The sequence below is a fragment of the Typopeltis vanoorti genome, chromosome 3, assembly GCF_054136105.1.
Source record: "Typopeltis vanoorti isolate ZY-2024b chromosome 3, IOZ_Tvanoo_1.0, whole genome shotgun sequence".
Lineage (NCBI taxonomy): Eukaryota > Metazoa > Arthropoda > Arachnida > Uropygi > Thelyphonidae > Typopeltis > Typopeltis vanoorti.
In genome coordinates this window covers 67,081,388-67,109,040 of record NC_143551.1, presented here as the reverse complement: position 1 = coordinate 67,109,040, position 27,653 = coordinate 67,081,388, and the positions used below count along the sequence as shown (strand labels likewise).

At 34.8% G+C, this 27,653-nt stretch overlaps 1 protein-coding gene across 6 annotated transcripts in view; it reads left to right on the top strand.

Moving 5' to 3' along the window:
• LOC150108232 (adhesion molecule nephrin-like) overlaps nucleotides 1–27,653 on the top strand; it is a 299,319-nt gene that overhangs the window by 145,175 nt on the left and 126,491 nt on the right. For all 6 annotated transcript variants that reach the window (XM_090415684.1, XM_090415682.1, XM_090415683.1 and 3 more), the window contains exon 3: nucleotides 23,136–23,246. In XM_090415684.1, the coding sequence (XP_090271810.1) occupies nucleotides 23,136–23,246 (111 nt within the window). The remainder of the gene's footprint in view (nucleotides 1–23,135; nucleotides 23,247–27,653) is intronic.

Sequence of the window (27,653 nt, the reverse complement as noted above, 5' to 3'; positions counted from 1 at the left end):
ACAACTTCCTTGGGGGGGGGGGGGTCAGTGGAAATATGGGGAGTATTAATCTTTCATTGGTATGGCGATCTGTTCCACTTAAATAATTATTGTGTTTTTACACCAACTATACTCAATCATTAATGGTTGGCTGAACTAGAAATGATATACGAACCATCCGACCACAAAGATTAAAACGAACAGAAAAAATAACTCGTCTTTTACTGGCAAAAATAACAAGTATCGCATGCAATCAATGTAATTATTTTATCGGAATATTTTTAGTTGGTTTACGTAGAATATAAATTTAGTTCGGAGTTAAACTCCTTGGTGATTTTGAGTGAATAATTTAGCAGAAGTCGCTTGGCGTTTAAAATCACCATGGTGATTAAACCATTGTTTCAATGCTTCGTCTTGCTCAATATATTATTAGTAGTGGCGCTGATTGCAACAATATAAATTGGCTGGACTTCATTTTTAAATGAATATTTTTGCTAAACTTTTCATTTATGTTCAAGTGACTATTTTGTTTCACAGCATGCGTCGTCCATATTATTTTCTTTAGTTCCTTAATCTGTCTTTGACGTGTTTTATTTGCATTTGTTACTTGAGATTTTTACTACATTTTTTTTTCGATCCGTATTAATTTCAGTTTCATTAGTACCATTTTCATGGCAGAATACATAATACAGAATACAAATGCTGCAATACATAAACAAAATAACGGCTTTAGGTTCAATCATATAATGAAATATTTATAAGGATTTTTCAAGATCTCATAGCCAGTTTTCTAGGTTTTACCTCCCCCCCCTCCGCAAACAGCCAAACCTGTCATAGAACGTAGTGAAATGGACATGCATAATTTTTACATGAATGCACTATACAATTCCCCCCAAAAAAGTCACTATTGCAGAAGTTATTTGGTTATCAAGATTGCAAAAACAGCTAACGCTATCAGGCCAATACGAGTATATTGCCTGGTTAGATTTTTCTCTTATTCAATTAAAGTTATATGAAATAAGAGAGAAATTAGCCAAAACACCAAACTAGCAGTATACAAAACAGTGTTCAAACCAGTTTTAAGTTATGGATCTGACAGCTGAGTTAGAAATAAAAACACTTGATAAAAGACTGGAGAGTCTTTTATCAAGACTTAACAGATACGAGGGATCTGAGAAAAATTGGAGACCTGAACCGATGGCAGAACCATATTAAGAGGACATTAGAAAGGATTTTGACATTGTTTGCATTAAAGAATGTGTAAGCAGAGCTAATCTAAGGTGGTGTGGCCACTTAAACAGAATGGGTGAGGAAATATTGGTAAAACATGTGTTTGATGCCAAGATGGCATGAAAGAGACCCAGTGGAAGACCAAGGTGGATTGATTCAGTCAGAACTGTCTTAGAAGAATGACATGTTAGATACGATATTGGAGCGATGACAAGTAATAGACTAATTTGGAAGAAAATTGTTCATAAGAGAAGAGTAATAATGTAAACTTGATTAATATAGTACTGTTATAGTATCCTGCAATCCCTTCCCTTGAGGGTATCTATCAAGAAATTGATAATGATATCGATTTGCAAGATAAAATAAAAGAGAGAACTCACCCTTCAGTTGAAAAACCCGTGAGCAATGTTCCTCAAGATCTTAAGAGTTTGTCACGATGTCCTTTCCCCCCCGGAGAAGAATGTGCTGTCCATATGAGCATCAATATTTTAATCTTGTACAAAACGCAAACAAGTCTCCGTAGGTCAGTCGGGTTTCAACGATGACCCTTGGTTGGAAAGACTGGGGTTCCAATCCCACCTAGTACGCGAAGCTCATTTATCAGGGATTTTAAACTGAAGACGTACTACCTACTCTCATACGGAGGTGGAGGAGTGTTTTCCTCCCGGAAACACTTTTTCATCCCACAAAACAGACAAATCGACCAGAAGAACACGCACAATGTACATAGGAGACTACGGGAATAAGAATTAAGCACCCTATTTCGTTCGAATTTCGTTTCGAATGTCCTAATGCACCGTGTGGTTCGATGCACACGTGTAAAACAGATCATAAAAAATTCTAATTTTTAAATTTTTTTCTTGTCGTGTTGTTGTTGTATTTAAGTTTTACTTTCGCTCTCAAAACACACCATTAAGTTCGAACCATATTTCGTGATTTACTTCTACCATGACAGAAACCCAAAATGAAAAATAAAATAATAAAACTATGTAGTATCGAATAAACAATCCCGACTAACTGAATTCAAAAGCGGATCATTCCAGTTAACTGTTCTCATCCCAGTCAGTAATAACCATCATTTTCAGTTCAGTAAGACTCCCTGTTGAATCTCATCTTCCTCAAAACTTACGACTTCCCCGTAGACAAAATCTAACATTAATGATGAGTACTGCCACGAAACAAGGCTTGTTAAGTACCAATACGTATACAATAACCCAACCTCCAGCATCCCATACTAGTCAGAAGTGCAATTTAAATTGTTTACTGGTATCGGTCACAATATTAACATTCCGCCCAAAATGAAATTACCCCACATAAAAAGGTAATGCTTGTTCGGACTAATAGCTAAAGACAAACGCTACGGAGCATCGGAGTCGAGTTCTTATATTTTTACAGTATAATAAAATGTCACGGGATGCATTTAAGACCATCTCTCCTACGCCTGCAGTCATCCGATATGAAGCGGTCGCCATTTGTAATTAGGACTAAAGATGCTGACTGCACCATCTCTTTGTCTTACAGCTGTCTGAGTCGTCATATTTTATTTCTATTACCGTGATGCATTTCGTGTCTATATTGGGTCTTTATGGGTTATCGGATTCAGTTTTAGTGGCTTTTCTATTAGATGCAATCATGCTAAATTGCATTTCTGTGAATTTCCTTTTTCACTTCGACTATAATTATGTCACTGCAAGTTTCATATCGTTTTCTAGACTCTCATTCAACCCCCGATCGATGGCTATTTATTACCAGAATTTTCGAAGTACAGACTCAAGAGGATTTGATGGCTTTAACCAGCTGTGGTATATGCGTATTATACTGAAAAATCTGAACGTAGGCGGCAAAGTAAACCTGCCACGAAAGTTTTTCTTTAGGTCTGTCTTTTGCGCCATATATCAAGAGTGTATTCAAAAACGGGAAGGAATCTAGGAAGAATTTTTAGACAATTGTTATTTTAAAGATGCCCACAGAAATAGCTTAAGGCGCAACTAGTCTGACAAGGTCGTAACTAGGTCACACATACCCGTAAGTCGATGTGCTTCTCTCTCTCTCATTCCATCTTTCTCTCAAGCGGCTCCACAAGGACGTCGGTAAGTATCGAACTGCAAATTATTCAAGAAGGCCCTCCCGCTGCAAGCTCTGCGAGAGAAACACTCCTGCTATAAATAATGCGAGAAGCTAACCAGTTGACGGGAACCACTAGGGAGAAATTAATAAAATGACGAACGAATGTAAAATTCAGGATTCCAAAGCTTTTTTTTTTTTCCCTCGTGCTTTTATGCAGTCTTCTAAAACCACAACTGACCTCCTGGTGTGTCTTATTGTTAGCAATGTTGGCCTTGTTGTGAACAATTTTTTTTTTTTTTTTCTACAGGTAAGATTAACATCAAGAAAAATCAAAAGATGGGGTATGTAGAGTGCAATGTTAAGAGGACAAGCTAAGAAATGGTGCAGAGTATCCATCGAATAGTTCAGATAGTTTTAAGTAACTCTTCAGTACGTAAAAAGAGGGGAAGGATTTTAAAAATAAAAAAGCAATAAGGATACAAGTAGCACCGATAAGCATTCTAGCGGTGATGCAGAGAACTAAAAACTGAAGTGAATCTAAACAAACCGCAGCGTTCTCAAGAGCTAACCTTCGCAAGCACAGGATGAAAGAGCAGTAGTGAGCAGTGGAATTTATCCCCCCCCCCCTCCTTTATACAAAGATAAGAAAGTTTTAATAAAATTATCAATGCGGTCACTATCAAAAGCTCCTGGGATAATAATAATAATCGACTTGATATTTGAATATACAAGTAACAATTTTATGATTAAAATAGCGGTTGTTAGGGAATTAGAAATGCATATTCAACTGTAATAGTTGAAGCAGTCATAATGCAATTCAATGTTTTAGTTAAATCTAGTGCAACAGACATAAATTGGCATTCCCGAGCAACCATTTTTATGTTTTTGTTCTGATTAACAAGCAGAAGTGAAAGTGACAATAGATGGGAAATATGACGTCACGTTTCGTTTTTCTTTACCAAATGCACGTGTAATAGTACACCTTCGCGTCATATCCCGTTCTAAATGTCATGATTGTGACATGTTTGTTGGCCCTTTCTCTTATCATTAGCGCGTGCCACGTAGCATTTCGGGAATTGATATGCACCACGTCTTTTAATACTGTGTTTCGAACTGGTCGTTTGTCTAAGTTTGTAATTAATACCACTATAATTTTTTTGACTTTATTATTCTGAAGAAAAAGCAGGTTGTTATTATCATTAGTAAGGATTGTATAACCATGAATAACTTCAACTAAGTAATAACTTGTTTATATATCCTTATAGGGACTGGCTTAAAGGGGGCGAAGCAAGAATGCTTTTCATATTTCCCGTTATCTGTAGAGGACAGTGTAGGGATAAGGTGTTATTGAGCTATTAAAGCTCTGATCATGGCAGGAGGGTAACAGCAATAGCCGAGCCTCAGTTAGAACTTCACTGGCTACAGCATTGTCATCCATTACCCGCCAAGGGTATTGGATTCATTCACTCGCACAATAACTTGTTTGAAATAAGTTAACATTTTTAAGAGAAAAACATTGTAAAAAATAAATGGTGTATATCCAAAACACTTTTTTTTACAAAAAATCTCTGAAATAAATGCGTAATTAAATTATTTCATAATGAACAAATCTTTTTAATCATTTTTTTTTATATTATTTCTTATAAATATTTGCTAATCGATTTCAAGCAGTAAATCAGATGAAAAGAAATTATATAAAAAAAGAACTAGTGGATGTCTTTTAGACATTTAGAATTACGTTGTAATCAAGATTTCTGAAGTTTCTTATCTGAAGAATGTTTAAAAATAAGTGCAGTCACATAGCTCATTCACTACAATCTGAGGACAACAGAACTGCTCTTGGCAGACTTCCAAAACATGCAACGGTAGATTGTGCTGAATGGTATAAAATAATACCTCGTCCTAAACCGCCTTCATTACAAAAGTGTTTCATTTAACAGTCATTACATTTTTTTACTGTTACGTGGGAGAGAGAGAGAGAGAGAGAGAGAGGGAGAGAAAGAGGTAAAAATTAGTAAATATTCTTGAAGACGGAATTTTTACGCATCAGGACAGCCCAGAGACAAGTAGAACTTAATTCATTGCCCGTCTACATAGTTCTTTGCTTATAAATCTCCAATAAATTGGAAATCAGTTAAAACACATAAGTAAAAATATAGTTGCAAAAATACAATTCACCAAAATAAGCTTAGGGAGGAGAAGAGATACAAATGAATTTTCAATATATCAATGGGTGCATGAATACCTATTTATTTAAGAAGAATGACATTTTTCAGTAAAAAGTTAAATATAAACAATTGTAAACTTTTATCTAAAAATCAATTAGTTTAATCAATTATAATAATTCACAATACTTCCAAGTAAATATGACTCTATAATCACACACCATATAATTTTGAAAATAAGCTTAGTACCTTAATAACAGTCGAGATTTCATCAAAAATTCGTTTGCGGGTTTTGTATTTGAGTTTGATCAGCTAAATTTCAGATATTTTTTCATTAAAACATATACTCTTTCAACAAGTGAATAGATACAAGAGATATGTAGAAAATATTTTTTAAAAAATCCCATCAAGGACATAAATGTAAAAAGCTGTTAAAATAACCATAAAGCAGGGCGTTATGGAAGCTATAAAAAGAAAGAAAAAAAAAGCGCACGGCTACATGTGTTTAAAATAACTTGACATACTTATATGGACGATGTATGGTAGCGAACCATTACTACAATCTCTTATTAAACATGACCAGATAATACGTCACTACCTTTGCCTCTCTAACCTATAATTGCTCCGTCTTTCTTCTTTATATTGGAAGTCTTTCACCAACAGATATTTAACTGAGCTGTTTTCATCCAAAAAGAATTACTTCACGGTTAAAATTTTCCGGCTGTTGGTCGTGTTTTTGTTATAATGAAGTAACAGTAAAGAAAAAAAAAAAATTACATGCCAGCTGGCAAATATGTGCAGCAGGCAAAATAAAATTTGTGCAGACACGAGATGGCGCGAGTATGTTTTAACATGTGTACGCATTCGTCTGTTTGTTTTTCACGTTTTGTGGTTTTATAAATTACATTTGCAGTGTTGTCAGAAAGAAATTCGAGTTTTGTTTTAAGTTAGCGTGTTATGTTTTACCAGGACTGAACAAAGAACGATTGTTGTTTTAAATCTGTCATTTCTTATAATGTGATTGCGGTTAGGTGAGAGGGAAAAATTGCTGTTGAAAAAAAAAGTAGAACAATTGATTATAGCCACGGTCTGTGTTTATTATTATTATTCAACTACCGAAACAATATTTGCGTGTTATTATTATTATTATTATTATTATTATTAATCTACCAAAAGGGGAAATGTACTTATTTATTTTTGTGTGTGGTTTTATTGCATTGATTTGATTTTTTCCTATCAAATTAAAGAAATACTAGGAGAGAATCATAAAACTTACATTTCCTAACAGTATTCTTCTAATTCTAATTACATTTTAAATACACTTAATTCGAAATGCAATGCGCAGGCATACTTATAATAGCTATCACAATTAAATAACTTTTTCTCTTATAACACCATAACAATATTTAGAATACGGAATAGCACAGATTATACAGAAACACAATATTTATCATTGTGTATTTTGCAAAGGATAAAGACGGCCATTGTGTAAACTCTATCTTGGCGTGGGAAACGAAGTTGGGGTAGTGTTTTAATTTGGCATGTTTCACTTGTTATTTTTAGAAAGATTCCGACGTTAGAGTTATTAGACATTTAAAAATAGTGACGATGTTGGCGCATGACCTTGTTCCAAGTCGAACTCTTTGTTCAGTTTACAAAAAAAAAAGCAGTCGTACGTAAAAAAAGCACTCGCACATACATACACGCTGTTGTGATGGAACCTTTTCGATCTATACCCGTAGCCTATAAAACCGAAAAGCCATAAAATCGAGTTGTATGGCAGAAGTTGTGATCGCTCTCATAAATTGATGACGTATACTGCCTTTCTACAGAAGCAGTTCTGGTACTAGCAAGTGGATAGGATAGCAATTTTAGTAGCTAAATGAATGTAGGTTATTCCGAGATAAGATTTTTACGTCAGCAGATATGTACGAAACTGATTTCTATTTATGTAATTAATTAGCGTGGTAAAGAACGGCAGTTTTGTATCAAACAATGAATATTGGCTAACAGCGCGACGCTTTGCCGAAGTCCTAATCTTGATGAACTTAGGAATAATAATCCTGTGATGGCATCTCAGTGTTGAGATTTGTAGAATATTGAAACAAAAAAGGTGAAAAAAAAAGTTGAAACAAAAGCTCAAAATCAACATTTACAAACAGAAATCTTGTTCTTCTGAATAATCAAAATTTAATTTATTAATTTATTTTTTTAAAGCACGTTTAAGCGATAGTTTTTAGAACCTTCTTGGTTTGTAGTGCGAATGGTTTTGAATAAAGAGATTAAAATTTTTCTTAATTCATGTCTTATGGTTAAACAATAAATGAACTCAAATTCAAGCAAGAAATTTGGTGTAGTGGTTAATTATAATTAGTCTGTTGCATTGAATGAGATACTTAACACAATAATGTATGTTTGTCACCAGCGTGAATGAAAAACTTGGAAAAAACATCGATTTTTGCAATTCGGGAGATTGTTTTTATTCCCATGGAAACAAAGAAGGCCCTTAGGATATGGACGATCAAGAATCTTAGTAAAGTCTAAGAAATTCTTAAGATACACGCGGAAATTACTTTATCGACTTTGTCTTTGGTTGGAATTCATAACATAAAAATAATGTAACCACAATTCGGATTTTAATTCCGACCGCAGTGACAGCTGTTTCATCCAAGTTGTTTCTTGAGAACAACAACAACGTATAACTCATCAAAAATGAAAAAAAAAAAAAAAAAAGTGAAGTCTGTATTGATTTCTGCCTGACGCAGTATCGCTCCATAATCAAGCTTCCAGCGGGAAAAATATTGGAGGTGGAAAGACGATTTTACTTCTAAGGACATCTCTCACGTCTCACTCTAATTGTACGACAACCTTCGTTAGCGTTCAGTCCTTAAAAGCCCTCTTAGCTGTGTGTCAATTACACCCTCAATGACTTCCATACTGTGGAGACACAAAGGCTAGCATTATGTGTGTCGTCGCATGCAATACTAAAACTCGAAAATCTTGTAGTTAAACGAGCTCACGTGATTGCTGTTCAGAAGTTTTAAAGCTTCGACTTATTCGTTAAGTGAATGATACGCAGTTTGTAATATTTCTTGGTAGATCACTGAAAGAAGTAATCATTTTCTCCCAGTGTAACTGCAGTTTTAAATTCTTATCACAAGAATGTAAAAATTATTATTTTGGATAACGGAAGATTCATAATTTATCCAATTAAAATACCTCCAATAATTTGAATGGTAAGAAGAACGGATAATATCACTTTACGTAGAATGATCTAGAGAAATCTATATTTAAAGAAATATAAATGCTTATGACTTATCCCAATCTTCTCTAATGATAAGATTATCTGTTAAGATAATCTCTCTTTGGAGTGAAAATGCAGATGGACATTCTTAGTAAGATTTTGGGGAATGAGCGGATCGGGGATTTATAAAAATGTTAGGAATTGTGTAACAGAGAAGTCGTGTTTTGAAAGAAAAATATAGAAGATTTTTAGAGGGTGGAGAGGCTATGAATGTCATGTGTTTACTGCAGGATAAGATGGATGTGAAAGTCAATCCACGAAGAGAAGGCTGATCTTGTTTGGCGATCAGATCAAAAGTGAGAGTGAAGAAAGATATTCCATTTCTAGAAATAGGACAGGATTGTGTTTTGATAGCATGCATTGAAACTCATTAGATTATCTTAAAACCGCTAGAGGATGGTAAAGACGTTTAACACATTAGTTATGAAAGATCTCTTGAAACTTGAATCATTGGAACACTAGAAGAGTGAATGGAATGGAGAGTACTGTTATCAGCAAAACTATGAATTCGATTTGAAGTGTTGGAGAGTGAGTAAAGCGCGCATGGATTTTTACCAGACTTGACAGACAAGTGTGATGAGAGGAAACCATCCTATCACGCAGTAACGACTAGAAAGGAAACTGGCGACACAGGCCGGTAATGAGACCATAAGATGGGAGAAAGGAATGATACTTGGAGTGCACTAATGATCACCTTAAATCTTAAAGATTCACCTCCTCCATACACCACTCTTCGCTATCAGTCAGCCATCCCCTTATCCACACTAATACTTCATAATCCAATCTGATATCCTCCAATTTATATAATAGCCTTCTTCCGTGCTGAATCCTGTCAAAGGCCTTTAGCAAAATCCAACATTATCATGGTGTATTCATTCTCCTTGTCTAACTCAACCGTATCATTATTATAAATTGGGAGCAGGTGACTTAAACACAACCTTCCCTTAGTAAAACCATGTTGCCCATGGCAAAGTATAGGTTCTCTGTCAACTTATTTCTGTATGCGACTTCTTAAAAACTTTTCCAAAATCTTCACGACCATTCAGAGGTTGATAAATTGATAGGTCAATAATTTGACATGTCGTCTTTGCACCATTCTTGTGCAATGGGATTATCATACATTCTTGTTACGCTTGTGGCTTCTTCCCTATGCCGAGACTCAAATTATACAGCAAGGTCAACGGCACAGATGTGCAGTTTAACACTCATTCAGCATCCGTGCGGATATCCAATCGGTCCTTATTGTAGAATTCTTATTCAGTTCGTGCAACAGCTCTAGCAGTAGTGCACTCAGGATTTAATCTTGGGGAGGGGGGAGAGTTGTGTAGACGATTTGAGAATACACACTACGCATCACATACGACCTATGACTGAGCATCTGTAATGATCGCTAATTCATAAGTAGTATAGAAATAGAAGAGGCGACGAAACATAAATAAAAAAATGAATTTTAATTAGGAAAAGATTTTTGGAAAATTTTCTAGTGTGTTTTCCTTTTCATTTGTGGGGGCAAGGGTCCTTCCCCTCCCTCTGGGTGCTCCACTGAGCTCTAGTATCTCCTCCTGATACACCTGAGTTTCTTCAGCCAGTGAAGAGGTAGTAGTGAGCTCAATGTTGAAAGATGTCAGCAAAATGGACACTTATTAGCTGAATAATCTCTTCTGCATCTGCCACCTACGTACCATTCGCATTGACGAGAGGTTTTCTTTCCTATTTATTCTTTGTTTTACTTGCAACATAAGGATAAAACATTCTTTCGGATTGTCATTAGCTTGCAAAACCGGTTGCTTTTCGTACTCACACTTTCCGCACAACAGTTGTAACTCTTCTGGTCAACTGCTTATAATTTTCATAACTGACATCATCCTTATGCATACGATATTCTTTTCACATAATTTTCTACATGTATAACACGTATACAGTAGCGTTTCATAAACTGGTCGATTGTAAATGTTTATATCGCAATTCTACTTTATAAATAGCGACCAATCAAACATCGCAAGTATCAACCGTTCTTCTCCTAAGCAGTAATACCCCAGGAATGCACTCCTCAAGGAAAGGACCGATACTTTCTCAACGTTTCCTCCGCTAGTCTTCGTGTGTAAGAAATGTCAACGAATGCATTTCAATTAAATCACAACCAAGAACACTTAATGAACTACAGGAAGGCATTCACGAAGCCACCACATTAGTAAATGTGAACGTGTTATAGAACGGATCCAGCACATAGTTGAATAGAAGCTAATTTAACACTTCAATAAAAAAAGTCAGTACTTGTTCCTGCTAAACGTTGTTTTAATTGATTTCTAGCCCTAAAGCGATTTTAGAGGTACAAGGTTTAGTATCAGCAATGCTCTGGATATTTCAGTCATTCTGGGAGTGAATTTTGTGATTATTTCAAATATGTACTCCAATGAGATTTTTTGTCGCATTTATTAATGAGTATGGTTGTGTTAACAGAGTTGTTCGCGCTATGGTGATTAAAAGTCTGTTCTTAATATTATTAATTCAGACTCATTATATAATAAGATTTCATTTACACTTGGGAAGTAAAGAAGAATCAAGTTTATTAATGCAGTCTTATTTTTTATGCATTTTAATTATCGACTTACAATAGGTTGTTGCTTTGGCGAACGCATTTGTTGATTATTCTAGCCAATCATTTGCAAATAACTTCTGTTGCTGTATATAAGCAGTTACAAAGACTTTGGCATGTCCCAAACCTATTGAGCTTTCTTACGATATACACGACAGAAGCGCCCTCTTTTTCCTTGCAGGGTAAACACATTTCATTAGATTTGCATATCTATGTCAGAGTGGAGTTACAACACTTCTTTTCAGCATGTTCTGTAGGCATTTCTGCTGTTGATTCAGTGCGTTCTTGCAATTTTGCCCTCTCGAGAGAGAACACCAGGAAATTTCTGTACTCAGACTTCTTGCCAGATCGACAGGTTGAGACTTCTTGACTGTTCTACTGCATGCAAGTAACGCGTATGGAATTCGCCAGTCGCATAGCTGCATCGGAGGGACCTACCTTAGTACGATGTTACCTAAAGTGGTTGTGGCAGTCTTTGCAAACCTACTTTACGTAAAAAAAATATAAAATAACTGAACGAAACTTAGTTTTCTCATGCCTTCTGCTAAAGAACTACACATATATTGCAAAAATTATCAAGAAACCACATGGTTTTTGAATACTATGTACCAATGATAAACCAAGTAGTACAACAAAATATAAGGACAAAGGAATGTACGCTAAATGACTGTGGTTGTGTACAATACTGAAAATGTTTCACGATTCAGATATACGCTGTCATGTTAGACATTAATCCGTGTGTGTGTGTGTGTGTGTGTGTGTGTGTGTGTGTGTGTGTGTGTGTGTGTGTGTGTGTGTGTGTGTGTGTGTGTGTGTGTGTGTGTGTGTGTGTGTGTGTGTGTGTGTGTGTGTGTGTGTGTGTGGATACAACACAATCGGAGCATTCGATACAAACTGTTCGCTGAGGTCGTTAAAAGACAGCAACATGATGGGGTGCGAAGAAATTGAAAATCCATTCCAACAGACATAGAGTGATAGAAAAGGAATAAAAAATAGGGACAGAAAAGCGAAGAGGAATGGAAAAGGGGAAAGGAATAGAAATAGGGTAATTGTTGCTATGAGGGAAATGTCTTTCGTCCTTACATCAGTAGATTGTCTCAAGTGCAGTACATGGTGGTCTGTAAAGGTTTCTTATGGAAGCACACTGAATTTCATTATCTCTATTTCCATGAAAAAGACCATGGAAACAGAGTTTGAGAAGTCAAAGATCATCTCAAACAATGCATAGTTGCACCTTAGGTGGTGCCGTGCTCACTGTAACTGGACAACTGATCGTCGGTTAGTTGAGTGAGTGCCAAATCAAATCAGTGTCCTTACTGCCAGAGGAAGCTTATTGATCAGATTGTATCGTTCGGTCTGATATATGGTGGTGGTATTGCAGCGCGGACACATTTCTTGTGGCTTGAATTAGAATGTCTTTTGCACTACTGACAGAGAAATGAACTCCGAATGTTATACTGAACGTTATGAATAATTCACTATTGTCTACACTGCTGTAATTCACTGGACACAATTTAATTCACTATCAATATGACATTGCCTCATTTCATATTGTAAGGGATGTATGGCTTGAGAAAATTAGCATTCAAATGTTAGAATGACGAAAAGAGACTCTATAGATCATGTTCAGAAAGCGACGGAAGTTTGGATGAGGCTGACACGTTCAACAACCTCATAACGAACTAATGACTGGCACTTAGGTGAAGGAACCAACTGTAATACTCGCGACTGTTTATGAATATTTTAGCAGATCAGGAGAGCGACATCTGTAATTAAGGACAATAGGCTTTGAGATTTTTGAAAATAAACAGCCTGTGTGGAATTCAGACGTCTCCCCACGACTTCTTCAGCACAGCACACGTTATATTTCCTCTCAAGACATTTGTTTTTATTCTCCTGTAATTTCTGCGCCCTCTCTTATGTTGTTACTTATTCCATCAAATGTCTAATGCACAGCGAGTGGCCTTTGTCTTTTCTCCAAGTAACAGTACATCGTACATCATTTTGGACATTTCATTTCATCAGCATCCATTTTTAGAACTTCTTCGTTACTTGGGGTAAGGCACTTCTCGAAATATTTCCAGCTTGTTTCCTTCTCTCTTATTTGCTTCTATTTATATTAAATCTTAAATGGTTCCAGTTTCTTTAGCAACTTCTACTCAGTGGTCTGGGACCAACCTCATTATCCCAATGTCTTTCTCTGAAGAGATCTTCGTCTGATCTTCGTCTATCGACTTGTCTTACTTTAAACCTTTTTTCTTTTGCTGAAAGTAAATTTTAGTGAATGCACAGTTAAATGCTTAATTCAGACGTAAATTCATTCAAATAATTTTGGACTTTTTAATTCTTTCGCTTACATTTTAATCTTTATGTGTTTTGTGTTTTATTATATAAATTTATAACAAGCGTTGAAAATAATTTCAAACGAAATTAGTTCACAGTGATCTTTATTTTTCCATGTCTTCATAATGAATATTTTCAAAGACCTCATTCTTAGCTGTTCTGCATCCATTGGTGAAAATCATCGAGACCTACAAGTATCATTGTGAATGACACTTGTCTCTTCGTGAAGAAACTTATGATGACCAATTCTTAGTAAAACTCCTGATATCATCTGAATGACTCGGTCTTCTAATAAAAAAAAAATAGTTTTTCTGGTTGCACTACTTGAGGTGATATCTCCAATGCATATTTTATATTCCCAAGCATTTCAATACCAACCGTTGGTGTGGAAACATTACAAGACCGTAATGGATCTAGAAAATGCCTAAGTATACAAAACAGACGTCATGAAACAACACATTCAGCTCGAATTAAAATGGCACGCAGCGCTAAATGACTTCGAATTAATGACATGGCAGTTGAAATCAAATCACAAAAACTGAACTCTCCGGATGATTGCAAAGGTCTGTGGAGCGACGAACTATTTCGACCCCCTTCCAGTAAATTATAATTGACAAGAAATTATATTTTTTGCTTATAATCCTATATACCCAAGCGTTGAGCGTGAAGTATCTACGCTACTTGTCATCACTCGCAAACTTTGATTTCTTGCACTTAAATTTAAAAATAGGAATATAATTTATTTTTAATTACAAAAACCCATACATTAATTTTTTTTTAAATTCAGAATATTTAGAATATATTCATATACCATTTTATTTTTTCTTTATAGAGAATGTATGTATTTCATACCGATTGACTTGTTCAATGCCATAATCAAGCAAAAAAAGCTTTTGTGTAACTTAGTCCAGAGACAGATTGAAAAGCCCGCCATGAAATTACCGAGGTTAAAATATGCAGTGTTTTAATGTCTATTTTGAAATATTCTTTTGTCAGTATAGCTGCAGTGCGCTCTGAAAACATAATCCTTTTGCTGATATTCAAGTTTCTTAGCCTAATCTTCCACTAGGAATATTTAGTTAATCTTTAAAAAAATAGGTGCTGTTACATAGTTCTAAAAATTGTTGGGGTGGCGTGCATCTCATCAGATAAGTTTCTGTTTACGAATTAAATAAGAAAATGCAAAGAAATTTCATTCTTAAGTGATCTGGGAATGCATTCTTCCACCTCATCACACAATTTCTTCATATAACTTCCAACTGAGATCTTCAATTGGATATTTTTGTTTATAAGTTGGCAGCTACAAGATTTTTTTTTTATTTTATTTTTGAAGCGCAACTTTTACAGCAACAAACTCCAATAACTGGTTGAACTTCAAATGAAACAAATCTACTTTTGCCGTTTTTGTTCTCTCCAAAACTACAAAATAATCGAATTCCAATAGTGTGATCGATCTCAGAGGAGATACCACTATCTCAGATTCGCATTACTGGGTAATGTGTTCTCCCTTCATTACCAATAAAAGATGGAGCTTAATGGTGTTTATTATTAACCGCATACATCACTGCGGCAGCTTTCATTTGCAAACCCAACTATTCCATGAACGTTTGTTCTTGATTGCGAAAATCTTTTTCATTCGTCATAACGGAGGAACCTAAATAAACCAGCCGTTCATTAATGGTGTGTAGCGGACGGAGAGTAATGGTTGTCTGCTAATAATTTTACGGGGAGTTCAGATGATGTACGGAACATGTCTACTACAGTGACAACGACTTTGGTGACTTAGGCGGTGAAAAATCCGACTTCTAAGGAAAGACGGATTTATTCAATGCCTTTCTCCACTCAAGTCCTCCTCCTCCAAGTAACTCCGGTTTTTTTTTTCTTCGTAACTGGAAAGGATTCAAACTGGGTTTGAATCTTTTAGTTAGTTTCATACGGAGGTGAAGGGGTTTTTAAATGCAGTTAGGCTTATTAACTAGGTGGGTTATGAATTATTTAATCCAGTAATCCGCGTCTAGAGACCAAACATGGAACGTTTTAAGCCTTCGGTAAACGTGGCAACCTAAAGACACTCACAAACATCCATTCCCACGGAGGGAATCGAACCTGCATCCTGTTGGTTGGAGAACAGACACGCTGCTAAACACTCGGTCAACCACCAGGCAGGCAGGCATAGGAAATCCAAGAGGATACAGAAAAGGTACTTTTCTTTTGTAGGGAAGTATCTATGACGTCATGAAACTGGTTTCCCTTCAGGAAGACTACGGAAGATCCAACTTGTTATATGAAAGCAAGTAGAAACACAGGAACCTCTTTATGAGGCTAAGACTTCCTGATCACTCTTGGTCATATGGCATGGGTCACGTTCATGGCGAAGACCATTTATGAGGCAATTCCAACAAATTGAATCTCCAAGGTGTTGGAAAATGATTTTTTAATTCGTCCTATTGGTGAAGAACATCTTTGTGTCAAACAAACTGATCAGTATTCGTTTGATGGTTTTAAATCCGAATTTAATATTGTTTTTCCGTGCTTGTTTTAACTTTTTATATTTTTATTTTCATCGTACTAAGTTCGACAACAGACCTTGAAGCAAACACATAATGTTTCTCTTACGAAACACCTCGTTTACAATGCGATGACGAGGGAGGGGTGAATATGATTGCATTTTAGTTAGTTCATGGACAAATGGGTGAATCTTTCACTGGTTTTCCCTGTTAGTATCATTCCATCGCATCATGAGATGTTGTCAAATATACAAATGGTTCAATGTTGCTAATAGTTTCCATACAAAAATTTCAGTTACTGATGTTATTGATCAACCATCATATCTAATCTATATCATGTGTGTGTGTGTGTGTGTGCTTTGCAGTTGTATCTGAGTTTATAGGAGAAAAAAAAACTTCCACCACTAATTTTATGAGAATGAATAATTCACCTTAGCCTAAAAGTTAAGCATTCGTCTTATCCTATACTGATTTTGAACTTGGACTTTCCAGTTAAAAGAGTTATGTCACTTTCCAACTGCATTACCGAGACACAAACTGGAAATTTAAATTTTTTTCAATTAAAGTTTTGAATAATTTAAAGTTTTAAAATTGTATGTTTTTAAAATATGCAAACTCTTTGACTATTTTTTTTATTATTTTTATTATTATTATTTTTATTACACACACATGAATTTTATAAAAAAAAGCATTCTTAAAAATCTTTAACAAAATATCATTTCGATAGAGCCTTAAAATTTTCCAGGCGATCTTTGATAACTTTTGCAAACAGACGACTGTCTCGATAGAAATGTGAACGAAGAAAATCCAAAGAGCGACTGGCCAGCCTTCTAAGGTTTTAAACAGAAGTTCAGAAGAATTCACTAAAATTTATGCCGATTTCTATGTTGCTTCGGGTTTTTAGTATTCACGAAATTCATGGGGTATTTGCGCGAATTGGCATAAAAATTCATGTCTCGATTGCCTTCAATCAAAAACGTCTTGTTGTAGAACACACTTGTGCAAATCGTTGGATGCTAGTGTGTGTGTGTGTGTGTGTGTGTGTGTGTGTGTGTGTGTGTGTGTGTGTGTGTGTGTGTGTGTGTGTGTGTGTGTGTGTGTGTGTGCGTGCTTGTAGGCTCGCACGTGGCGCAAGTGAATATGGAATTTTCGGATCGAATTCAAGTATGTGTCGAGTTTCAATCGAAAAATCTATTCGGTAATATCCTTTTTCAGTTATTCTCCAAGGTTTAGGAATTTGTACGATGTGCTGTTGAGTTAAAAACCCATTGAAATGTTATCCAAACACAGCATTAGCTAATTTAGATATTAATTGTTTGCCTCACAAACCAGTAATTTGTTATTTCAATAATTATAAATAAATTCTTAGATAAATAAACGAATGACTTCTGCTTGCATTCAGTAGGTTTTAACAGTGTTAAAATAATAATAATAAAAAATAGTAAATACAATAATACGGTGTTGCCTTTATACCGTAATAGCATTCTATTTTGTTCTCCCCCACCCCCACTTTTTCCTATAGAGGCCACTTTTTCTGAATTTTCTCTTCACCTTAAATAATATCAAAATCATTTTAAAATGAACACCTAAGAGCATATCGGACTTACAAAGTCATTTCTATGAGAATGTGTTTATTTGGATTAGTAGTATTACTTGAAAACAAATTAAAGAAACACAAACCATAATGGAAGTCTAAGATGTTATTACACATTCACAAATTATTTATTTGTTCATTTATTTTGCTAAGATCGGTTTCATTATTTCCAGTATTTCATTCCGAAAACCCAAATCCACTTAGTGATGCATATATGCATTGTATTATATATAAATTGTTTGTTTGCGAATGTCTCGTAAAGCAAAATAACATTGACAAAAGTTTCCCAAAGTTTAAATAACATTTCTCTTACTCAGTTGACATCCTGCCAAAATAAGTTTACAAATAGCCATACAAAAATTTGCAATGCGTTTAGATAATGCCGAAAAAGTGTGCATTTATCACAAAAGCAAACATAGTTCTGTTGGAACTAAAGCCAATAAACTTACAGAGTCACTCACATACGACACAAAGTTTGCAACCAAATAATGCAGTAGACAGCTCATCAGACAAGTCTCTGTGCAACTCAGTTAGAATACACACACACACACACATATATATATATATATAAATGGAAATAGGAAGTATCATGGTTGCCCATCGAGAGCCTTTTCACCTGCTGAGTGAAAAATCTTACTTCCATAGCCATCATCTTTATGACAAAATCTTTAACGGTAGCCTTCTGCACTATGGTGCGTATATGACAACGAGCCCTCTCTTCTGTCCTTTCACTTTTATGTACAAAGAGACAGCCACCATTAGGGTATGCATACTAGGTAACTGAAATAAATAAATAAAAATAGTTTGGGAAGAAAACTACCAATTAGGCAAAAGAATAAAATGAGTTTTTAAAAGACTACTAGGAAGATTTTGAAAGCTTTGAAAATATGAAACATTTTATGTCTGTTTTTGTGTGTACGTTCTCTTTCATTGTAGAGCCGAACCACTTTTGCTGTTTGTTTGTAAGCTTTGATATCCAAGTAGTATGAGTAGAAATGTATAGCTACCACTAATAATATTTTTTTTATTGCCAACATATTTATTTTAAATTACGTTACGTAAATTGATTAAATAAAATCAATTCAAAGTTTAAATTTTAACTATCAGAAAAAAGTATAGCAATAAAAGACGAACATGTGGACTCTTGGGCAGCGCTCATGTCTTTTAAGTAGTACAAACTAAGACAATTCCGATGCCGAAGATTGTATTCTCGTAAGCTCATAGGTCAAATTTACGAAACTTTCATAGCCTATAGAAACATTCGGCTTTGAAATAATGTTTGATCGAACGTCGACTTTGTCAGTGTGTGTCCTGGTGTATTTTGGTCCAACTAGACAGAATAACATCCTGGAGGTCAGCGGCTGAGCGAGTCACTGGCGGATAATGCGTTCCAAATGGTCGCAGAAATGTTTGATGGGATTCAAATGAGGTAGAATTAGGAGAACTGCGAGGGAAGCACACGGAATGCTTCTCGAACCATGTTTGCATAATAAGAGCCTCGCCTTGCTGGGCGTTGTATTGCTGGCAGAGTCCAGATCCCTTGAACCACATTGCCGCCATGTAGAACAATAGCCGGTCTGAAAAAATCCCCATGTAGGAATTACCGGTCAAGGTGTGGTCGTTCACTCGGGATGATGAGAACGACCACGAGAACAATTCCCATCCAGAATACTACCACCATTGGCATGTTTCAGGTTGGCAGGCCAGTGATCGGACTATCCTGGTAAAAGGGCTGTTTCCATGCAGTCTGGTTGGCGGAAAATAGGCTGGGTGGTCATAATATTTTGGCTCATGGGTGAGCCAAAATATTATTTTGGAACAAAATAATATTTTAATAAATAAATAATTTTTTTATTTATTATTTAATAAAATTATAAAAATTATTTAAAAAAATAAATAATAATTATTATTTATTTAAATAATAAATAAAATTTTGGAACAATATTGTTTTCAAACAAAATATTGTTTCAAAACAGATAACTATAAAAAAAAAATCATTCTTAAAGTGGGTTTGCGAAGCTAGATGATTGACCCATTTTTGAATCTTGAATATAATTACTTAGTTAATTAATTAATTAACTTAATTAGATATTATTTAATGCTTTTAGTGAATATTTAAGAATATTTAACACTTGTTTAATACTGATAGATGATCTTTAGGGGGTTCCTAACGTGAAGGCACTGAAGATGATCTCTCAGTATAAGATGGCAAGAGGTTTGGACTAAAATAACATTTAAGTCAATGGAGAAAATAAAATTAACTTCAGTAATTTATTCTTAAAATTTCACTTCGACAGGCATTCGAGTATCCCCAGCGAGATCACGAAATGCATTTTCATTTTCCCTGATATTTGCAAATACTGAATATTTAATACATAGAATTCATCGCGAAGACTTTATTATCGTATGACCGAAGTGTCTTATTATTCTTTTATGTTATTAATCATTTATTTCTGCGGCGTTTTGTTTCAGAAGATAAAAAGTATTTCAAATTCAGTTGAATTTCCTCAGATTGTTCCTGCGAACTTAAAGGTAATTTGGCTGCTCGCAAAACCTCCAAACTGAAAATATATTTCGTGAAATCCTCCCGAGTGGACAACAGAAACGCTACAATATTGTTCAATTTATCCATAACGTTACATATTTGTTTCATATTTCCATAAAAAGCTCTTGTCCTTCATAATTGCAGCACGCAAAAACCTCTACATCATAAATCATGCATCCAGTTCCAATTACTGTTCTTGTCTCTCTTTCTTTTGTTTCTTGTCAGACAGATCAATGACTTTCCTCCGAGTGGCCTGCATGTCTGTAAACAATATTTGAAATGCGGCTGCAGCAAAACTTTGCACAATCAAAATATTACTTGATATCAAGAAGAAAATTGTAATATCAAAGGATAAAAATTCCATTGGAAGTTTTTTTTGAAAATTTTTTTCGTACTGCATATTGACATTTTATTATCACATGCAGACCTCTTGTGATTGTTAAGAGCAAGTCCAGATTCTTTCAACGTTTTCTTTTTGTTTTTAGACGATGTTGTAGGACGTTGTGGTTAGGAAGGGATTTGTGGTTGACCGACTGGTTTATTGCATAAGTTTGGGAGGAAGAAAGAATAAGGAAAAAACAATATAAATCTAATTATCCCAAAATATCATTATACGTAAGATATGATCGGATATGATCGTAAAAAAAAAAAAAGATTAGTTTTACAATAGCATTCTTCCATAGTGACGTCATCCATTATCACAACAATTGAACTTTGCAGAAGTTCGATTGTAGTTATGTAGATGCTTTTATTGAGCTGGTGGTTGCTTCGAAACGTTTTGTGGCATTTTGCTCCTAAAAATGGTCCGATTTAAATGAAAATTGAAAACAGACTCGATAGCATTCAGCGGAAATTCTAAATTGAGAAAATTTAACCAGCCATAGCGCAGATAATACTCTCTATCCTTTGGAATCGTTTTTCCAATGTTTTTCCACTAAAAAACAGTGTGACTGAAGAACCAAAACTAAGATCAACTCAGTAAGTCCCTTCTGGATACCTAGAGGTTAGTAACGGTCTGAAATATGAAATTTAAATAAATCGAACTAGAAGGGGAGTTATTATAGTACGATAGACAGACAGACAGACAGCAAAAGAATAAAAAAAAAACAATAGGTGTTTATGCTTGTTGCAAACGCCTAAGAAATATTAAATTGGGTTATACAAATCTTTCTACAAATCTATCGATTTGTAGAAAGGATTTCTATGCGCATTTATTATTTAACATTAAACACGTCTGAAAGCTTTGCATTGCATCAAGCTCTGTTCCACTACCCACACTTCGTCCCTGCTAATTTAATATGCTCGACTACTAACCGTTTTCTATAATTATTAAATGTAACACTTGACCAATATAAGACTAATAACGTTTCATATTCATCTCCTGTTTTCAATCAGGCACACGTTTGTCTTCCCTCTACGCACCTCTGAATCGTGGATATAATTCCTTTCACGTAAGTAAAGTTAATCCTATAATTCTTCCCCTTGCTTCTAATAATATATAAATATACATTCTCAGCGGGTTTTACTGCACTGTTGCAGAAAGCAAAAGTCTGTTAATGGTTTAGATATGTCTCAGCGCATTTGCTCAGGACAGCAAGAAAATGAAATATGCACTGAGATACATTTATCTTCGGGCCATCAATCTCCCATAGCGATGCATCAAACATTTACTTTGGGGGGGGGGGGGATAAAAAAAAAGTCGATATAAATTCTCTCGCCTTTTTGCCTATCATCTTCATTATACATGTAATCTTCCCGAGGCATTTGGGAAGGCAACTTCTGAAAGCGTTTTTAGGAACGTTAATATATATATATATACACTATGCATGCAATCACGTACCATCCCTAAGAAGAAATGGACCGCATCGGAGAGAAACTACCATGAAAATTAGGACTACTCTACGCTTTTTTTTTTCTCTTCTCGCCGAATATTGTGCCATTTAAGATATAGGCTTGAGGAGGGAAAAAAACCAAACAGTACTTGCTGTAGAAGAATATGAAAGAGATAACTTATAATGAGCTAAAAAGGGTAAAGAAAGGCGATCCTAAAATGCAGAGGAAGTACTCTTTAGGGGAAAATGACAGTGTATAGCAAGCACGTATGTAATTCAGAAGAGTTGCTGAAACTTGTCTTCGGGGACTCAACGCAAGTATTAGCTTCAGTTTTTTTTTTTTTTTTTTGACGATGTTATCTAAGTCCATCCTCTTCTACTTATGTTAGTTTTGCAGTTGTTCTATACAACTACTATGAAATAATACATATTTCATATCCCAAGTTTCTTGGTATATGGGGGGTAACTTAAGAATGTAAAGAGATAGCATTTGCGTGATACAAACAAATCAACCCATATGAAGATGCAACTCTTGGCATATTGCCAAGTAATCGAGTTTTTTTTTTGTTGTTGTTGTGTGTTGATTAAAAGATTTATTTACATTTTAGATAGACGAAACCTTTTACTTTAACAAATCGGTTGTTTATTTTTGAAATGTAGTAATTATATTCCAAAATATTTTACAACATACAACTAATGCTATGAGGTAATGAGATGTTAAATCATTTAGAAATAAATTCATAAATATCAATAAAAAACTAATTCACAAAATTAACAACGATATATAATGATGTATACTTAATATTCGCATTAATTACTACTAAATTTGCCAAATTGAAGCCATTATCAAGATATAGAGTCAATTTGCCAAATTGACTCTATATCTTGGATTTATATATATATACATGATTTTAAAGTGATAAATATTTCATCCCCTTTTTTAATTTAATATTCTTATTCTGAAATTTTGTAGTTCCTCCGGAGAGTGTGGCAATTAGAGATGCAGAAAACAGAACCGTGTCAGGAGTAATAGGACCGCTAAAAGAAAATTCATCCCTTAGTCTCAGCTGTGAATCCAAAGGAGGTAACGTATTTCTTTTACATTAATTAATATTAACTTGTGAAGAACAGAAGAAATATTTTGGAGAGACGTCGGAATAAACTGGGGGGGGGGGTTAATCGATGAATCTCAGAATGTGAAATACTTGAAAAATTAGTTCAAAATAAATGGTAAAACTGAGCATAAATAAAAAAAAAAATTAAATAAATCTGCTAATGCCTTTTAGAGGCTAATGTAAGCCACCCTAGGCCACTTACAGACTAGCTGGTCTACAACTACCGATAATGTTAATTGGCGTCCAGAGAAGTGAGAATGGAAGACAACTACTGCCATCTTGTAATCCCTAACACTATATATATTTGTCTGAAATAGTCTGAGTTCTATTGTCAATTTTCTTGAGTTACTGGATGAAAAATCTGACTTGTCCGTTCCAGAGATCGACTAACTCGAGAACTAGTCGAAGAAAGGCTTAGAAAATAAATTTCCTCTAGTCAGCGACTAGAATCGAACTTCCAACGGGCGATCTAGTGCTGTGGATGCAAACGTTATTTCCATAGGGCTACAGAAGCCTTAAAACTCAGCACTTTTTTAAAATAATAAATGAAGTGTAGAAATATTATGATGTAATTAGATCAATGACTTCGAAGCTAGAATAAGCTTTGAGGTATGGATATGAAATGCTCTCTCTTACGACTTCACTGGATGAGTTTTTATAGTGTCTAGTTGTGTGGGGAGCTGTAGGGACCGTGTTATGTGATATGGGTCTCTTTTCATTACAATAAACGTTACGGAAATAATTTCTTAATGGTATTTAGTGATGCATAAAAATATGAATAAAAATATTGATAACTTCTAATATTGATGAATAGCTATTAGATGCTGATGGCTGTTAGATATTGATAGATGGATATATCTGAGCATTGATTCACAAATTCTGTAATAGATAATTTTTTTTTTCGTTTGGCTAATATCGTGACTTTTGAAAGAATTTTGTAATAATGATACGAAAGTATTTATTTATTTTTTTTCTTGTTTATCCATTTTATTGGTGTGATACATAGTGCAATATGGCCAAGGTTTTCAACTTGTTTTTATTATGAGGAAGCTTCTATCATTTTTAGTGACAACTTCGGTCGGAATTAAAATGTATTCTGTCCTACGTCAGAATGTTACTGAGCAGTGTTATTAGAGTGAGTCGCCATTTCTGTACACGTTGAAGATGAAGGTTAAGATGTCCATAATATGACAGTTGGAAAAATTTTTAATAATTTACTTTTTTTCGACAGATTGACAAGGGAGTTTAAAACAACTATACTGATATGGTAGTTAGCTTAGGTTTACATTTAATGGTTCAAAAGCCAGTATTATGTGGTGGTGGGTGGTAGATGGCGTAGGTGTTGGAGAATTCGGTGGACACAGAGTTGTAGAGTAGGTGCCCTCCCTTGATTTTTTTAATAATAATAATAATTATTAATATTATTATTATCATCCCTTCTCATAAATACTCGTGTGTTCTTAGAACATTTTTTTATTTTTATGCGTGAAACAGTAGATCTCTGAAGTTTGATATTCAGTGTTTTCGGTAATAAAGGATCAGATTGGACGTTGCTTGTTACTGAGCATTGAAGTTAGCTTTGTATTCTTTGTTTCTGCAATAATAATAATAATACTCTCAATTTTACTGGGTTATATAGATACTCGTGCAACTCTTTCTGTTAGCGCCAACATCGTAAATGTTTATTGCTACTCATACAGAACAAAAATACGTTTTCTTTGTTATTTGATATTTATTGGTTAGTGGAAATAGCACTCCGACGCCTTCCTATCTATTACTGTAATAAATTTAACTCACCAGATTGTTATATCTGTAAGTCCTGAATCACACTTTTAATATACTTCTCAAAATGTCATCGTCTCCAGCGATCATAGTCAACCAGTTATAGACCAGTCTGTATATCTGAAGTGTGGTTAGTTTGCTAATGGAGAGGTTTGCTAGAATTCACATTTAGAGATGAGTAGATGGTACTTTGATCTTCTATAGAGGACAGCGTGCGTTTGTTAAAGGTAGGTGTTGTTTTACCAGTCCGTTCACATTCTATAATAGAGTGATAGCAGAGTTGGACACAGAAAGAATGGATGTAGTGTGATACTTCTGGATTTTGCCAAGGCATTTGACAGAATCCCACATTGGAAGTTATTGTAAAAATTCAAAGGATAAGTAAGGAAAGTAAACTTGAGACATGGATGGGAGAGTGGATGACTGACAAGAATCGAAGTAATGTATGAAGGGTCTGAGTGTAAGAGGAGGGTGACCATTAGTGCATGATAGGATACTGAACTTTTGCTGTCGTTATTTATCGTGTATATTAATGATATTTTGCGGTTGATCTAGCGGGGGGGGGGAATAACGAGTTATTTGTTGACGATGCTTAGTTGGGAAGAATCCTTGCTGGTTAATCCGAATAAACCTGGTCACATGGGAAAATGACAATGAGTACCAGTTATGTTTATGTTACTGAGTGCAAGGTTATGTATCTTTGATTAAGAATATTCCAGGAAAAATATTTTATTAATGGTAATTTCTTACAAATGTCCAACGAATCTAGAGACCTGCGATGATGATCGGCATAGAGTTAAAGTTCACAGGCCATATTGCTGAGGATGCTGAAGATGTTACATCGGATAACTGCAATGCTGGAAAAAAAAAAGTAATAAATAAGTTCTTTTTTCCTGTACAGGGTTTTGATAAGATGATCCATCGGTAGTTGTTGGCTCAGATGTACTCGTCTGAATTTAGAGGCCACTTGAAAAGACAATTTAAAGGATTCAGCTGAGGATAACTATGAAGACTATATTTCCTCAGTTGCTAGTAGTTTAGAATAAAACAGATGTGTATTTGAAATCGCTAGGAGAGCTCTATCCTTAGCATTATGCGGAACTGCACGTGAATGAAGGTTGTGTAAAGATTAAATATTGCAACATCAGCATTAAAAAAAAAAATTGCTCACCTTCCAAAAATGACATTCGATTTCCATGATTTCTTCAGTCTTTCCCCGTGGGGTTATTCAGTTAAAATATTCCTACAAAACAACATGGAGCAATTGCTGATCGAGTTTAATCTTTAATCTAAATTTATTTCTTCAGATAATGAAACTGATGACGTTAGAAATGACTCTCCGTGGACATCTTAAATTTTAACTGCCTTTTTTTTACTATCGGTTTTAATATTTATTTTTTTTTTACCGCATGTTCTTAATTGAGTATCCGATATGCCAAATGACAAGGCTGTAATTCAGATGAAAGAGTCTGAATGTTAAGTGCAGTCAGGGATGAAGAAAAAACTTTAACCAATTTTGATCGTTTTAATTTATTGGGATGCAGAAATACTGACGGAACGCGTAAAAAATCAAATACATTTCGGTACCGACTTTAGAGGAACATCGGGCCAAAAATAAAAAAAAGCCAAAGAAAAGGGTAGTAACAATCTGTAGATAGACAGAGAGTGAAAAAAAAAAAAAAAAAACTTACTTCAGTTTGTGAATTAGGTCAGCGAACATGAAGTAGGAATTACTCAAATCCAATTTAACGTCTGATTTCAAGCTTACCGGCTCGTACTCCAAAACATAACAAGAAGTAGTTTTCCTTTCAACAGAACTTTTTATTATACAGCAAACTAAGATGTCTTTACGAGGGCGGAGAGAGAGAGAGAGAAAGAAGGGGGATTTCGGACGAATTTTACTACAATGGTAATCAGACAAGCAATATCTAACTATACATTATTAAAAGGTTTGATGCACACGAAGCAAATTCATTCAATTGGATCGATTTTCGTGTGTGCGTGCGTGCGTGCGTGCGTGCGTGTGTGTGTGTGTGTGTGTTCGTGTGTGTGTGTGTGTGTGTGTGTGTGTGTGTCCTTAGACTTTTTCATAGATAGCATCAAGGTCTCTTTTACATTCATTTGGTGGATTTGTCCATTACTTTGCGTATCCTCTATCTTATAAGCGATGACCTTCTAAAATATCTTTAGCGTTCCATTATACACGGAATGAAGACGGGTTTTTCAATAGAAAGATTTTAGAACGGTATTAGAAATTCATTCGGAACAAAAAAACAGAAAACGACACGACAATAAGAAAAATGAAAGAGATCAAAACGAAATAGACAAGTAAATAGAATGTACAGATTAGAATAATAGAAGTAACTCGCTTATAGGGACACTGACAACAAATAAAACAAAAACGGAAATAGAGAAAAACGGAAATTGACTAAAAATAAACGAATCGAAAGGGAAAAAAATCACTCACAGAAAAAAAAAAAAAAAAGACACAGTCTACTATAGAAGAACACGGACAAAATAAAAACATCGTAATAAAAATATTTAGAAAAAAAAAAAAAGCAAGCGACTAGAAGAGAACAAAAGCATTCACTAGA